The 17,331-nt window shown below is 38.1% G+C and overlaps 1 protein-coding gene across 1 annotated transcript; it reads left to right on the top strand.

Annotated features, from left to right (window-relative positions):
- Positions 1–2,699: 2,699 nt before the first annotated feature.
- On the top strand, positions 2,700–16,993 carry dbndd1 (dysbindin domain containing 1; the record flags this gene model as incomplete). Its single annotated transcript, XM_079243350.1, has 4 exons — positions 2,700–2,730; positions 6,547–6,690; positions 10,190–10,327; positions 16,839–16,993. The coding sequence occupies 4 exons, from the start codon at positions 2,700–2,702 to the stop codon at positions 16,991–16,993; spliced, it is 468 nt and encodes a 155-aa protein (XP_079099476.1).
- Positions 16,994–17,331: the final 338 nt, after the last annotated feature.

Raw genomic sequence — 17,331 nt, forward strand, 5'->3', positions numbered from 1 at the left:
TTCTTTAAGCTGTGTACAATTTGCGAAGCCAGAGGGATTAATAACTAGAAGCACTCACAGAGCACAGATGTCTGACAAGCCATAGGGTCATTCACCTGAAAAAAAAAATCCCCATAAGGCCCAGCAGTTCACCCAGTAACCAACCTAATGCCAACAAGCCTATGTATACTTCAAGCCAATAGTCTATTTCTATTAATCAGGCTAGATGCCACGTCTTTTTTCAAATTCTTAACCCTGAAAACATACATTTAGAAACCAAGATGAAACAAACTGCTACAATAGTCATGAAGTTATTAGATAACCAGATCCAAAATAGCCAAAATATCAACAATGTCATCCGGAATCCCCCTTAGACTTCATCTATATTTTTTACTTACATTGCTAACAGACTGACAAACCAAATCCTGCCAAAAATATAACCTCCGCCTGGGTGGATGTAATAGTAATCATAATAAAATAATACTAATTTCCCATTGGTAATTAATAAGCTAAAAAAAAAAAAAAAAAAAGAGCATTTCAGTACAATTACAGTAAATGGTATAATTTCTGGTGGTCTTAGTTGTTTATGTGAACCTGAAAAAAATCTGAAAGTTGGAGTATTTCCAAAATGTAAAAAAATCTGTCTCATGGATTGTATGCTGATGTTTTCTCATTTTGGCTTGTCCCGCTGAAGGGGTCACCACAGCAAATTCTCGCACAGGAGAATTGACACAAGTTTTACGCTGGATGTGTTTCCTGATGCAACCCTCTGCATTTACCTGGACTTGGGACCAGCCCTCAGAGAACAATCATGTCCTCCTCGGGGCTTCAGAAGTATGTGTCTTGTATAATACAGAAAAAACTGAGCTGTCTCTTGTTTGATAATTAAGTTCAGCCAAATTTTTGGTATTGATCCCTTTACAAGTTGGATTTTGACCTAAACTATGTTTTACAATGAAGCACACATTTGGATGATTCAGTAAAAAAAAAAAAAAAATGTAAGAATGCAGAAAAGTCATAACAAGGTATTGTAAAATGCTATCAGATCAAAACACAATCAGGAAGACCAAAAGGAAGCTAACTACACCATGAGAAAATCGATACCTCAAACACACTGATAAATCAGAGACCAGGAATCACAGCAGTGACAGAGGCAGGTGTGATCAGCTAGGAATGTGAAGGGGATGGATGTGTCAAACCTCGACTGATATAATGGAAAGCATAATGACAGATGAAGATTTATTCATCTCTCTTTCTTTTGTGTTAATTTACCTTGCTAAGTTGGAAACTTGCAATAAATCACCTCCATCCAGACCAAGTAAAGGTGAAACTCCAGTCTCCAGACATGTACAGCCTTTGGTTTACATATTTATTTAGCATGATCAATGCTGCAGCAATATAATGAACACGCTCATGTTTAAAAGCTTTGCAGTGACTATTTAGAGGCCAAAAATTTAAGATAATAGCATTATCTTAAAAGGTAAACCAGTTCATGCAAAAGTTCCATGACACACAAAACAGGAAAAAAGTAAATGGAGAAAAACCTATTTCCTAAACAGTGTCTTTTCAAAGCTTACTGCATTTGTTCTTCTTTGTCATTTGCTGTGGACTGAAAAAAATTAAATCAATTGAATAAAAAAAGTATCTTTATTACACAGTTGTTTAATATGTTTTGTGTTTGATCAGTCCTCAAAACTGACAGTATACACCATGAGTTGGCAAAAATAGTGTTGAAGGATATGTTAATTTCTCGTGTCATAACTTTAATGTTCAGCAGCAATTGATTTATCCACCCAAGACACCGAACCTTGGGTTCATATGCACTATTCCTGATTATATGCATTGAAGGTTTCTTGTGGGTTTTCACATGACTGCCCGGAAGCATCATACTGTGCCACTAGGGGGCGAGCTGTACCATACTATCCAATTCAGAAAGAGAGGCACCTTTTCCTACTCACCCACGTGTATGGGAATCGTATTGTCTATAAATTTAAAAAAAAAAAAAAAAAAAAAAAAAAAAAAAAAAATATATATATATATATATATATATATATATATATATATATATATATATATATATATATATATATATATACGTATGTTAAATTAAATGGTCAGGAATATAGTTTAATCATAAGTCTCGCTGTCATTAACCATAATATAATATTTAACAGCTTGCAATCAAGTACAAAAAGTTGCATCCCCCCACGCCTCCACGGTCCTTCCTGACACCCCAACTCGTGCTGTCTGGACAGGTTTCCAGCTCAGCCCTGACCTCATGGACTCCCTCCCTGCCTTTCTTTTTCTTCCTCGTTGCTCCGGAGCTCTGTTTATTCTGTAGATAGCAAGCCAAGCCTCACAATGCTGCGTTTACTGAACCAAGTGGCCCAGAAATCTGCGGCAGACCTCCCCGCCTGCTGCGGTGGAGTCTCTCTGTGAGGCGGTGGTCACCTCACAGCTTCTTCGATGGGAGAGCAGGACAGGTGGACTGAGCCGGAGGAGAATCCGACGTCACCTGGTTGGGAAAATTAGAACAGCTGCAAAGCAAAAGAGAAGGAGGGACACTGATTGGAGCTGTGGTCTCCCAGCGTTCACCCACCACCTCCACCACTCCCTCTAACTCTCTCCCATGCACACAGTCCCCTCGCCTTCCGTCCCCATTTGTCTCCTCCGCTCTCCGATCCTGGTGTGGTGAACAACAGGACACTCGGCAGGGCTGCATGGAGGCACAGGGAGGGGCAGGGAGCCCAGGTAAGAGCCATTTTCTGCTCTTTTTATTTTCCTTGCCAGAGGTTTGAGCCGAGCTTGTGCCTGAGTGTCTTGTCCAGCTCTGTGAGTTGTGGTTTAAACGTACTGCCTGTTTCTTCTGATATTCATAATGTTTAAAATTGGTGTCTTACTATAGTTGTTGGTCACCAGTCTTGTGGGAAATTATTTTTCTTTTTAAATGACTATATTTCTAATGTGTAGGCTAGAATTTTCTCAGAAAGGATGTGGTTACGGAGGTTTCGTTCTTACGTTCAATGTTCATATTTCATCTAGAGCTTTGTTTCTGTTCTTTAGTCTGCGCACTATATGTCAACTATGGAAAAGCTGCACAGCTAAAATACCTTTCTTTGTGTAAAAGCCATCCAATGACGCCTATTCGTTGGTGGTAACTAACACCCATTTAACACCATTGTTGCACTTCCATCATTTTAAGTGATGAAATAAAAGCCGTGTCTATATGTAGACAGACTAAATATAACCTGTGATATAGGATAGCTATACATGTCAGAATGCTAAACAGTAGAGGGGTGGTTAAATGGTTAGTACCTCTGAGTCACTATCAGCCCGTGCTAGGGTCAAACCCTTCTCTGCAGCTGAAGTTGCAATTTCAGCAGATGTTCCCATTTTTTAATGGGAGATGCATTTTTCTGCTAGCCACTTATATGTGCAGGAGACAGTATCTTCCTGCTGACAAATTGTGTGTGTGTGTGTGTGTGTTTCAACCTTTTCTAACCTTAAACTAAACCAGGATCCAGTTCATATATACAGTAGTTGATATTAAAACAAATACTGAAACATTAAAACAACAGAAATGCATATCATGTCGCAAAGCATTTGCACAATCCACATCTCTCATCAACATGTCTGTGACAAGTTAATACAAAGGTAATCCTTGACAAAAGTGCAGCTACATAAGGGTAATATCAATATAACAGTCAATTACTAACTGTGTCACAGAGTCTGACATCTTGATGCCATGTTTGTGTTGCACTTGACATATCATCAGCTGTGGATCAACTACTGCTACTCTGCCTGAAACAAAACAAACCAAAAAACCAGCATGGATCCTGTTGACAATAAATTAATGTTATGTAAGATAATGCTATAAAAACTGTAATCTATGTTAGTTGGATTCTTGGCTTTATCACCACCACCTCTCACCTTCATTGCACAACATTTTATAAAATATGTACGAAATAGTATCCCACTAAATAGTATCCCACTAAATGTGTATTAATGATAACTGTAATGCTAAAATAAAAAAATAGTAACACGCGAAATCAGTAACAAAAGAAGCTATATATGTGAATGGATGAGGTGGAGGTAGCATAATATGCAAAGAGAAGGAGACCCAGTATTGACCTTTGGGGTATCCCAGTATAGAGGTTTGAGTAATATTTTTTCCCATGACACTAAAAAAGAAAGCTCTGTGAGATGCTAGTTGAACCAAGAGTGTGGTAAACCTGACGTCCCAATCTCTGAGCACAAAGACAGTTAGATTTTATGTTTTCACTGTATTAAATATTGTTAGTGCGATGCAAATATAAGTCATCAAATCACTGCATGGTACTCTGTACAACAAATATGGCAGGCATGTTTGGAGAAGAAGACAGAAGGTTGCAGCATACACCATGAGCTGGCAAAAATTGTGTTGAAGGGTATGTTAATTTCTCTTGCCATAGCTTCATTGTTAAACAGCAATTGATTTATCAGTCCAAGACACTAAATTCAATTCAGTTCTTGGCAATAATCACACAGTACATCATTGACACCATACCCCCTTCTTTCCCTATGTATTTTTGCATTTCTCTCCATTTGCCAAGCCTTAGCTTATACACAGTCACAGCAGACAGCAGAGTCTGGGTCAGGTTCATTTTGAAGAGAACACATGTATGAAATCCAACATTTTTTTTCTTTCTTAAACCATGACTAATCTGCTCTGGCTATTTCACAGACAGTTCAGCTGGTGGTGTCCTGAACAGACCATCTGTGTAAACCAGAGGAGCCCAAGTTGGACTTTGAGATTTAGTATCCTGCAGCTTTCAGATGCATCCCTTCTCAAACACACTTAAGTAGAATGACTAAATTCCCTCATTCTGCTCTGCAGAGACCTGTTAATGAACCATTCATTTGACTCAAATGTGTTGAAGAAGGGTTGCATCTAAAAGCTGCAGGATAGTAGATCTGGAGGACCGGACTTGGCATCCTTGGTGTAAACAGGATCCTCAATCCTGGTCGCGAGGGCCGGTGTCCTGCAGAATTTCTATGTGTCCCTGCTGGAACAAACCTAACTCAGAATCAGACAAGCTCTGCACATGTCTACTAAATACACATTGATTTGAATCAAGTGTGTTGCAGCGGGGGCACTTGGAATTCCTGCAGAACACCAGTCCTCAAGGACCAGGATTGAGGATCCCTGGTGTAAACTTTCCAAATGTGCAAAATAGCATCTCTTTCTTGAAAGCCTTTTCTGTTTGTGACTGATTTATATCCTGACAGAGAGCTTGATACATGTACACAAAAGTATATGTCAGCACATATGAATACATACAAAACAGTGTAGTAAGAGTATGTTACACTTCCCTTAAAAATGCAAATTTCAGAAAAACCTTACTCAATAGATAGTGGTGCAATTTAAAAACCAACCAATATTAAACAATCATTTAATTGTAACATCAGAGGTAACGCTATACTCTCTCAGGCTGTGTGGCTCCTCACTGGGGAAATGGATCAATAGCCAGCAACGATCACTGGGCTTCTTAGGGTTGAGATCAGAATTTGTCCCACTCTGCCTTCACCCTAACAGAAACACATTAGTCATCTGTACTGCATTAACTATACTACTTAGGAACCTACTGTAATCAGAAATGGTGCTAGCCATCTGGTGAGGCCTACCAGGCTGCTATCCTCCCACACTGTATTGCATCAATTCTGTATATTGTTTTATTTCTGCTTTCTAACTGAAGTATTCCTTTCTGGCAGCTCGAGCTTTTAATGTTGGTGTTTTTCCCTTATACTGAATCATGCTGTATATTAATGTAATGTGTCTTATCCAGTCTGATTTCTCAGCACTTGTTTGGTTCTAACCTTGATCAAATTTAACCCACTTAAAGTTTGTGCGTATTCTCAGATGTGAAAAAGCTATTTTAAGTACCTTCTATTTCCAGACCTGTTAATGTCCTGCGAGGTGTTTTGAACAGATGTTTGAGATCTTTTCCACGTGTCCTAAATGAAGACAGAAAAATAGCAATCACAACAATGAAGCTGTTAATGAATTTGACATCAACCCTCAAACATTTGAACTGCACTTCTTTCAAGGAGCTGCACTTACTAGACTTGAGGTTACGACAAGCTGCAGACAGGCAAACATAAGATGGGTGATAAATAAGAGGAAAAGCCATCAAAGTGTGTCCTGGAGGGGTGTAACAATATTTTTTACAAAATATATTCCTTCATTTGGTTTCTTGATGATCATAATGGAGAATACAGTCTGACATGTTGGTCCAGAATCTCCCGCTACTGTTGTGGGTTCAAATAACACAGAAAGACACATTGATTATCACTTTAGAAAAGCTTTTCAGTGACCCCTTGTGTCTTATTGATTAGGACATTTTAATCCTTAAAGAGACCACTTCCATCATGATAGAAATGTTTCACCACTTTTTTACACTTTTCGGTAAACCAGTGCAATTTATTTTTGCATCATTCAACTCCTAAAACAACGCACTCTTCTGTTCCTTCTTAACATTAATGAAGAATGTTTGCTCATTCTCTATTTATGTGTCCATGTGATGATAGAGCCCAATAAAGATATCCAGAAGCTGTTGAAGCCGTCCAGCTCAGGTGACCTGTCCAAGGAGTTGTTCCCACGTCCATCAGCGGAGGAGGAGGGAAGTCTGTCAGGACACACCGCTAGCCTGCTGCATATCAGTGAGAAAAGACGTAAGTACCAGCAAAAGGTTTAAGAGAAGGTAAAAATAAGTTTGTGAATTAAGACTTATTTGTTGTTTGGTAGGAGTTTTTATTGGTGGGGATTTATTTGAGCAGGTATTTCATTAATAGTTCGACTCCCCACAGATAAAGTAGATAACCAATAAAAGTACGGTATATGAATGAAAGTATATGAAAGTATATGCAATGAAAGTATAGCAAGATTTATATATGACTTCAGTAAACCACACTAACATATAATATACCACAAATTATTGGTTAAACATTATTGCATGCACATATTTATTGACTATATTTAGTATTTTTTAGTCCAAGTCAAAACAGGTTTATATTCAGGTTTTGAATTCTACCAAACGAGCATAGCCTGATTTGTGTATTCTGGTCCTTCATCCTTGCTGCCCCAGAGCTGAAAGGACTCATTGTGCATCAATTCGGTACAGAGGCTTCCCTGTACATGCCATACTCCCAGGCGTCTGAAGCACAGAGACAAACACAGAGGCTGCATGGGTGACAGGACCACCTTTATCTGCATCCCTAACTTAACACTTTCTCGGGGGGACAGCTCTTCAAGAGTCTAACATCCATGCCTCAATGATTTAATGTTACTCACTAACTAGACCTTCTACTCGGCAGGTCAGCTGTGTGACAGAAGAAAGAAACCAAACCTGGCAAAAAGAAAGAGCACTATTATAAAAAAAAAATAAATATTTTCAACCTTTTTTATAAATATGTCCCAAGAAAATAATATTTCAGCTCAATCATTAGTCCTCTTGCTCATTTAATGCGACTTATTCAGTTGTTGTACAGTACTGCAGAATCAAACAGCAGCTTTATCTGGAATGGCACAGACATACATTTTCTGTGAGTGTTACTGGTTTTTTTTTCTCTAAAAGGGGGCAACTGCTGTTCCTGAGTCATCTGCATATTTTATTTTTAGACCCAGAGAAGGCAGAATACCTTAAAAAGACAAAGAAACACTTCAGGAAATGTGAGATTTTTTTCATGAACTAAATCAGAAAAATAACAAACAGCATCATGACATAAACGGATATTTATACTGTGTGGTGACTGCTTATGCAGACTTATGTGATAGCAGAAAACATGACTCTTCAGAACAATGACACACCAGTGATTCCTAAAATATCCTTTCCCCTTAAACTACAAATATGTCACCTCTGTTTTTTTTCCAGTAAATTCTACTTTGTATTCTTGGCCTTTTCAGTTTTTGCTCTTGAAAGACTTAAGAAGTTCCAATGCTTTTCACTTGAGTTGACCTGGATGGCTGTAAATGATGCAAAGTTTCAAAATGACCATTTATGCATGTCATTTTATGAGAAAACACAAAATATGTAGACAAGACTGAAGAGTATGAGAACAAGATTGTGAAATGGAAGAACAGCTGACTCAGGGATCAAATGGAAGGATAACACTTGCATTATAATATGTCATTGTAAACAAACAAAAACAAAACAAAGCTCTATTCAGCTGTGATCAGTGAGTCATTACAATCTGCTCAGGCTGGACTGGTGGCCTCGGGCAGACCAGAAGGGGAAGGGGATTTCACACATCCAGCATGCAATGCGCATCCACTCAACTCTTTTATCTTCTCCTCCAAATCTGAACCCCTTTGTCTTGACCATCCTATCTGAAATATTTGTTGTTGCTGTTGTTAAGTCTGCTTCTGTCTTTTCAAATGGCTCACCAACATGCTTGCTGAAAGAAGACATAGTCTTTATTAACAGCAGGATTAGGCTATTTTTTATGTGGGTTTTGTCTCTGCAATAAATCATCTGCTATCAGTCTGGATTCTCTAAGCCCACCCTCATTTGTTTTTGAGTTGAGGGCAGTTGTTTCTGCGTTGGATTGGAATCGTTCTAATCAATAATTCAATGACTGAGGGTATGGAGGAAGTGAGAAAAAGAGAAGGGGGAGCAGTGGTTAAATAAAAGGCATATCAAAAAGGGAATAAACCTTGTAATCAACTGAAAACAATGAGAGAAGATCGAGGTGGGAGCAGTTTATTTTTGTTCAATCCTTCATTTTTGTCTTCTGTGTTGCTTCTCTTTTACATTTTATTCCTTTGCATTTATTTTCTTACCCGCAGCTTCAATCTCCCCTGTCTTTCATCATCCTGCCTCTCACTCCTTTTCCCTTCATCTCCTCCCCCACAATTTCCTCCATGTTGCATTCCCTTTGATTCCCTCTTACCTCCCAAAAAAAGGTGACTAAAAGATTAATAACCATAAACAAGCCTGAACCAGTAAATATGAAAAAAAGAGCCAGATTTAAGAAGGGAGTGATTAAAGCAAAGTTTATTTTTTGAAAACTGTTTTTGTTTGTTTTTAATGGTAATCAACCCATTAACAAAGTGTCTTAAGCATGTAGCATGACTGGATTATATTCATTAGATCGGTATTCTCTCATTACCAATTTATCCTCATTTCTATTCCCTGTGCCTGCCAGCACATATAATGCTGAGTGTTCTTAATATATTTGACACATGGCACATTGACTAGCCACCACCTCAGCATGATGAATTGTCTCCTATAAATCAATATGTGGTCTGTTTGGAGGGAGGATGCAGAGAATTAAGAGCAGCAGACAAAGAGGAGCAGGATAGTGGACTCAGCTTCTTCAATATAAAACAGCCTGGAATACAGCATGCCGACACAACAGACAGTCCTCAGCCTGTTATGCAACTCATTGGTTTTCAGACTTGACTTTACATGGTAAGTTAGAGTCAACTGGCATATAAGGAAATGTAAGCAAGCCTCAATTTTGGGGGGAAACTTTCCTCATTATGACAAAAGTGCCCACAGAAAGGTTCTTCACATTTCTGTTGCTTAGACAAGCAGATGTTCTTTGACACTCGTGTACCACTCTTTGTATGCATGCCATGGGTCTTTACGCTCATTACATTAAAATGTCTGAGGCTTCTTGGCATCAGCACTGAGTCATGCACATTGATGCACTAAACATATGAATATGACCCTGTGGTGTGCAGACACAGGAACTTTTGCTTGCTGAAGAATTAGAACAAACAGGTGCAACATGCCCAAGAGAAAAATTAGATCACAGAACAATAAAAGAAGTAGCTATTTTGATACCCACCATGCTCTTGTTTCAATTCTTTAGTAGCTGTGCATGTCGACACTCAGGTGGTCACAACAAAGTCAAGACTTGAGCATAGAGACATGTTAAAAAATATATAAAACAGGTGATTTTTTTTTCTGAAATAAGGACTTGGCCTTCATGAAATATGAACTACATAAATGAGTAAAAATTAATGGTTCTGCAAGAGCTAGTTATTGATCAAGTTGCAAGAGAGTGACGAGGAGTGTACATTAGCGGCTATAAATACATGCAGCCTACACCCCTTTTCTTTTAAGAGACTTTGCTTCTGCACTGTCAGCAATAATAACTGCCTACTTTTAATGTCTTAACTTTCCTCCTGGCTAAAAGCAGGCTGTTTCCTCTCTGTGTCTCACAGAACCACTGAGCAGTGTGTCATCTTTAGAGGTGCACTTTGACCTTTTGGATTTGACTGAGCTGACTGACATGTCTGACCAAGAGCTGGCTGAAGTCTTTGCTGACTCTGATGAGGAGAGTCACAATGAGTCCCCAGCAGGTAAGGATATGCTACAATGAACAAAAATAGTTTTGAAATAATGAAAGTACATCGCCCTTTACTACAAAAAATGGGACTTCCTACTGAATGGTAAGAAAAACATGGCACCAATTACAAATACCATCCTTCATTAGTGTTGATATGTGTTTATTTTGCCCATAGTTTTAGTATATTATTTTTTACTGCTGAGAGAAGCTGTCTACATTTAATGAGAGAAAAAGAAAGAAACAAAGGTTTTGAGTTGAAGGTGCAGAATCTAGTCCACATACTAAGATCCCAGTTTGCAAGTAGCATTTTGCGTGTACAGTCTAGATTTTGTGCGTGGGGCTGAATCACGGTTTGCAGGTGATTTACTAAGAGTGATTGCGTAAATGGACGGCATGTGCAAATAGGTTGCAGACTCCCTATTTAAGTGAGGGTTTTGCATGTAACATGGTTTGCAGTATGGCGAAGTTGGAGAGAAAGCAAAGACCTACAGATAAGAAATCTCACTGCTATGCAAAGACGTGCCATATAGTTGTTTCTCTGCACCTTTTTTTTGCTCCAAGTCACAATGTGACAATTAATGGGAAACTTTAGTTTGGGCCTTTTTGCCCAAAGACTGCTGGGATAAGCTCCAGCTTATACCCTTCATCGGATTAAGCGGTTAGGATAATGAATAAATGAACAAATGACCTTTAGTTCAGTTCCTAATTTGTAGATTATTTACCTCCTGCTATGCAAAAAAAATCCCATATTTGGGAGGGAAATTATGAAAAAGTTAATGCTGTTGGTAAAACATCAGTTCACACATCACAATAACCTCGGCCATGAGCACAACTACACACACAGACTACATGTCCTTTTGAAACATACTAAATATAGGCGCAGTTTCTATGAGCAAAATTGCTCTCAGGATTGATAGATTACATTGTGGGTGCTTAGATAACATATTTACATTTTCTCCTCCCAACACATGCAAAATATCTGAACACCCCATATTACATTTTCACTCACCTAGAGCTACTAAATGTGCCATTTTGCACCTTTGAAAGATGCAATCCTCAGTGCCCCTATTAGTCAATCAGATTTTTTTGTGTGTGCAGTGAGTTTGCACACGTTTTAGTACACACATACCTTTAGTAGATCTGGGCCATATTGTACAGTCATATTGTGGAGCTGTGTGATCTATTTGGAAACATACTGCATGTTTTTGTAAGTAAATGCATGTTTCTCTGTGTGTGTGCACGTGTGTGTGATGTGGAGTTGTAGACTTTCATATTATTATTGCACAGCAGGGTCCTAAAAAGGCCAGCTGAAATGTAATGATCAAAAAGGTCATGTGACTCAATCTCTGGAAATTCTGATAAGATGCTCTTTTGGTAAATAATAGGAACCAATCAAATTTAGTGTAAAATGAGGTTGTTTTTTGTTTTGTTTTGTTTTTTTTGTTTGTTGGTTTGGTTTACTTAACATAGAAAACATTATTGGAAAAAAATTATTGGCATCAATTATTGGTATCAGCCAAAATTATTTAAGTAGATGCAGAAGAAAGGTTGTGTGCACATCAAGGACACAAGACACTGCTTCTTTTACTTTGCAAAGGAATACACCAAATCATAATTATGTTTTATTTATGACCATGAAACATCCCTTTGCAAGCGAAAAGTCAAATGTCACCACTGACCAATCGCGGAGAAAAATCATTCATTGGTTGTGCTTGCTGTAGACCTGGTTACTGTTCTGTTCACTCTGAAAACTCCTTGCAGGAGTGTCTGGCTAAACAGCTGTTAATTGATCCACTATGTTTACCACGCAGTTGTTTTGTTTTTGTTTTCCTTTTTCCTACATTTATCCACAGCAACAGGCTGCAGCTCAAAGCAGCACAGTGACTGTGGTGAAAGGGAACAAAAGCAGGTTGCAGCCTGGACAGTGAGCACAAACAAAGAGCTGAAATTTACAATGAAACTGATTTGAACTGGAGGGAGCAGCACAGGCAGGTTATAATCCTGAATCTGCATGGCCTTACAAGCACCCTCCTCCACTTTGTCATGTTGTTTTGACACTGCCACCCCAGTGTTATCACACAACTGTCAATTAAAGCTGCTTTGACTGGAAAATCCTGGAGTGTGACTTGGCAGCACTGTATCTGTGATATCCAAAACTGTCAAAAATTATTACATAATTATGTTTAATATTTCATATTAACAAACTTTTTACTTTGTGTTTAAGATTGGAATACTTTATTAAGTCCTGATCAGATTGTTTTATTCACTCATGTGTTTATCTATTTTTATACCACAAGGCCATGGGGGAGAGGGGGAGAAGAGGGGGACCCATGTAAAAAATACAACCCCAACAATGATTAAATATTTATGTACTAATAATAATATACTCAGTCATTAGCTATTTTGTTGTTAGCTATTTTTTTTACACAGCCATGCAATGAGCATTTGTCATTCACTCATGTTTTTTATTTTTACCTTGAATAAAAATAGCTGAGCCATCTGAGAATGAAGACATTTCTGTCTAGTTGGAAGCTTCAACCTTATGACATGAAAAGTGTCATTTGGTGTGGTGTGTCTACACGTGTGTACCTTTTTAGTGTCACAGACATAACTCAGCCTCCTTCCAGGCTTTGTTCATTTCTCCTCTTCATCTTTGTTCAGACTTTTTCTCTCACTGCATCCATCTCAACTATGACTTGGAAAAAAATGGATGGATCATAGTTTAACATAAAAGCAGCCCTAAAATTACAGCAGAGCATCTGAAGTGTGTTTCACTTACAAAACTTAAAGGGAGTCAAATAATCATAATTCAGGATTCTATATGTTTCTAAGTACACGTTTTCAGGTGAAATAAAGGATTTTTGTAGAAGGAAAAGTGTAAAGCTTGCCAGAGTTGTTTTTGCACAGGCAATTTAACCCTTTATTGAGCAAATGATCATATTTGATCCCTTCGTTGGAAATACAAAATGCCTCTTTATTCAAGTCTGTCAAATCATAGAACCACACTGAGGTCTCCACACCAGTCATCAAAGATCTGGCTACCTTTCAGCTGTTTTATTCAGAGAGATCTTCAGCATTATATCTGGGAAAAAAAACTATTAGTACTGGCCACTAACTACTGTATAACATTAGTTGTTTAAGAAAATGTAAGTATTCAAATATTGTAATATATGCCAATATCACAAAAACAGTGTATTCTATGGTTAAAGCTTAAAATTTCCCAGTATTCCAGCAAGTGCCTTATAAAGGCTTCAGCATGACGACTTACATGCTTAAATAAGGATAATGAAGTTAACAAAGATATCTTGTAGACACAGATTAATGCAGCACAAAAGAACTTTGTCAAACACGTTACAACTGAACTTTATTTATTTTTTGCCCCAAGTCACAAACATTCTGAATATTAATGGGGAACTTTAGTTCAGTGCTTAATTTGTAGATTATTTACCTCCATAAATTATTCTGTAGGTCTTTCTTAGTGTTTATATTGCAAGCAATGTTAATATATTATGTGGAACAACAAATCTATGGCAAAATAAATAAGAAGGCTGTGTGATGAAATGAAAGGAAGGTTTGACTTTGCCTGTTAAGCCATGATTGGTTTCATGGTGAAAAATCTTTTATTTATTTTTATTTAGTCTGCATTGCAAAGGTTGGTCAACATTGTGTAAGCCAATGGCTCCGAGTGCATGTTGGGGTTGAGACAAGTGCTAAACAGAGGAAAGAGACAGAAGATGGGTTACTGAGTTCAAGCTAAAAGCAGGCTCTTAAATAATTGATTTTCCCCTTCTGGAAACAAGGCCTGTTCCTTCAAAAGCCATTTAACACTTATGACAATGCAGGGAACTTCTCTTGTATGCCGCTTACATGTGACTGGGTCATATTTTGGTTTTCTGTTCTGTTTTGATATTTTATTTGTATTTCATTCTGCATAGTACAAAAAAGAAAGTTTATACTCACTGACTTAAATCAAGAATACAAAGAACAAAAAACACTTATTTCTTTCTAGAGCAGCTCTAGAGACACTGAACAAAGGGATGGCTAGTACATTTGCTCTTTGTTTTACAGTGAAATGGGCTCGATGAACCATAAAGTTTATCACCATGACTGAAAACCCATTGTAGGCATCGCTTTGCTGTTGCAACAGGATGGAACTGATGACACAGCAGACTGCCGTCAGTCGCGTTCTTTTTGTGTTGATTTGTTTATTTAGATTAAAATATGAGTCACAACAGAGCAGATAATCACTTTGCAGATGAACAAACAGTAGATTTATAGTGCTGGTTAGTACAGGAAGCTAAACAAAACAACTAAGACTTATCTAACCAAGTGCTCCATCTGTGAAGCTTTGAGTTTGCAGTGACACATTAGCTAGAATACAACCACACCCTCATCAGTGATGTCAAAGCAGAAGTTTCTTCTTTTTTTTTTTTTTTATCTGGAGTCAGTGAAACGACACAGGTGATATTATGATTTGAGATGTAGTCAAAGTTTCAGCCGATTGTTACGATTTTATCCACAAAGAATGTAGCAACAGCTGCTTTCTGTCTTGTGCCATTTCGTGATATTCATCCTTAGGGAGCTTCAGTCAGTCTGTAAAAGCTTCTTTGAATGTAAAAGGTCAGATTCCAGCTCAGTTTGCTTTCCTTAAGGATGCCTCCAGCTTTGAAATGACTCCACAGTTCATTATCTTTTCAGAAGTTGGTCAGATGGTGCTTAAATTAGCATGAACAAATCAAAGAAACATTCTTGGTTTTTGTCTTTGTTTGCTTAATTTAGATGAAACAGACATTATTTCTCTGTGCATGAATACGTGCAAACGTGAAATATCTATTTAGTATAAATAATTAAAAGGATGACTGTTTAGTGTGTGAGTTTAGTATGTAAACTCAGGAAAGTGGTTACTGAACCAGCAGTCTTCTGATCTGTGGACAACCGCTTCACCTTCAGCCACAATGGTCCAAATTGAAGAGAAACTTTATGGCTGTCATCTACCCTGTCCCTTACTAGTTTGAAAAAAAATACAAACCTGCTAATCTCACTAACATTATATTCTGCAGCAACACATCAAAACATCTAAACAGCTGCTAGGAGCGCAGACTGTAACACAATCTATGTGAGAGAAAGGGAATATAAGAGACAATGGCGTGCATTCATTCAGACCCCCTCCTTCCCACCCCCAAAAAACACTCAAGAAAAAACTGTTTATGTTTATCACAGTCTTAGTTATGTAAAAATAGCTTGTACATATTGCATACAGATATGTAGCTTCATAAACACATTAGCAGGTGTTCATTGCACATGCAGCCACAGCCTTCCTGCAGCTGAGGTTCACGCCCCTTTCAAGAAATTCGAGCAGTTATTCCATCAATCATCTAAGATCAATATTCGTTTCATCCATCTCTTTCTTATCTTGTGTCTTTCTGTAATACATGTGTGGATGTTCTCGTGACTTCTGGGAGATCTGAGCCACATATTCAGTTTATGTTAGAGACAAGAATTAAGATGACATCGTCAGTGGAAAGCAGCTCTCTGCCAGTTAGTCCTGGCTTCTTTGTTCTCATCACAGTAGGCTCGACATCACCACCAAGTGGTCTGACATGGCAATGGCCACACAGCCTTCACTTGAGTTTCATGACCGTGACACCTTGAGACTAGATCTTTGCTTGATGTTGTGTCCTGCACATTGACATGTGTAAACTACGTGTATGTGTGTGGGTAATGTCCTTTTTCTTTGCTTTAATCCATGTCTGCAAAGGGAATTGCCCCTTTGGGTTTAATAATGTTTTCTGAATCTGAATGTCAGCTATGGGCTTCAGTGACTCCAAATTGTATTGATTTTCTTTTTTTTCAGTACTGATAATAGATGCATCTCAAGTATATGATGGAAAAATTAGATACTATAACCAAAGGGACGTTAGTTGTGGCTCTGCAATTCTGTTTTAAAATGTTGCATACCCATTCTTTTGCAATTGTGGACAGACTAGGTTTACAAAGCTTTGGACAAGTTGGGGACAATGATATCCACAAGATTTCTTTATGGTGATTGCTTCCAACATTTTTAATCTCTCTTTCTCTCTCTAAAATAGGAATTTTCACACATTTAAAATGTGGCTTCATTCTGAGTCATCTTTCCCAAAAGGTAAAAAAAAAAAAAAAAAGAAAGAAATATAAGGAAGAAACTGGTGTATTTAAGTGATGGATTAAAAAAAAAGATCCAATTAATCAATTTTAGTTTTCAATATACAGACAGATTTTTGGCTAAAATCCAGATAAAATGTCAGACTGGCCAGAGCTCTCTCGACCCACCACACATCAGTCCGTGTAAGCATTTCTATCAATTTTAAAGTAAACTTTAAAAAAAAAAAAAAAAAAAAAAAAACTGCTGTAACTTGTTAAATAATTCCTTCATGGTTCGGATATTTGATATTTCTTCATTTATTACATTCACCTCGTTTTATATACCTTTGAAAAATATTTTTAAATGAGAAAATCTTGCCACAACTCATGTTTTTGATTCACAGGTTCCCACCAGCCTGCACTGCCCAGGGGCGGTTACATGCGCTCCCCCTCGTGGACACGCTGCAGCAAAGTGGAGCTTCCACGAGAGAGAAAGCACCACAGTGACTCAGACACCGCAGAGCCTTTAATGAAGCTGGAAAGGCCAAAGCAGCCATGATGTCCACATGAAACAACCAGACACCACAGAGAGAAAAGAAAATCCAAGCTGGACACGCAGCCAGAGTGGCAACACAAAGCGGACCAAGAGGCCTCCATCTGCCACCATGCCCCCATGTAATGTCCTATGGTGCTGGCGAGTTCAGTGGAACTCTGGACACTGTGCTCTCTGCTCTTAGGTTCTTGAGATGTGCAATATACACATTCTTCTCCTCTCCCTGCCCTCTTTCTTTATCTCACACACACAAACCCATGCAATAATTGTTTTTCCTGTAAAATATTTCCGGACTGCCAGAAAGTCTAAAGCATCCCCCTCTTTTTTTGAGGAACAGACAGGGT

The sequence above is a fragment of the Telmatherina bonti genome (genome assembly GCF_933228915.1).
Source record: "Telmatherina bonti genome assembly, chromosome: 1".
NCBI lineage: Eukaryota > Metazoa > Chordata > Actinopteri > Atheriniformes > Telmatherinidae > Telmatherina > Telmatherina bonti.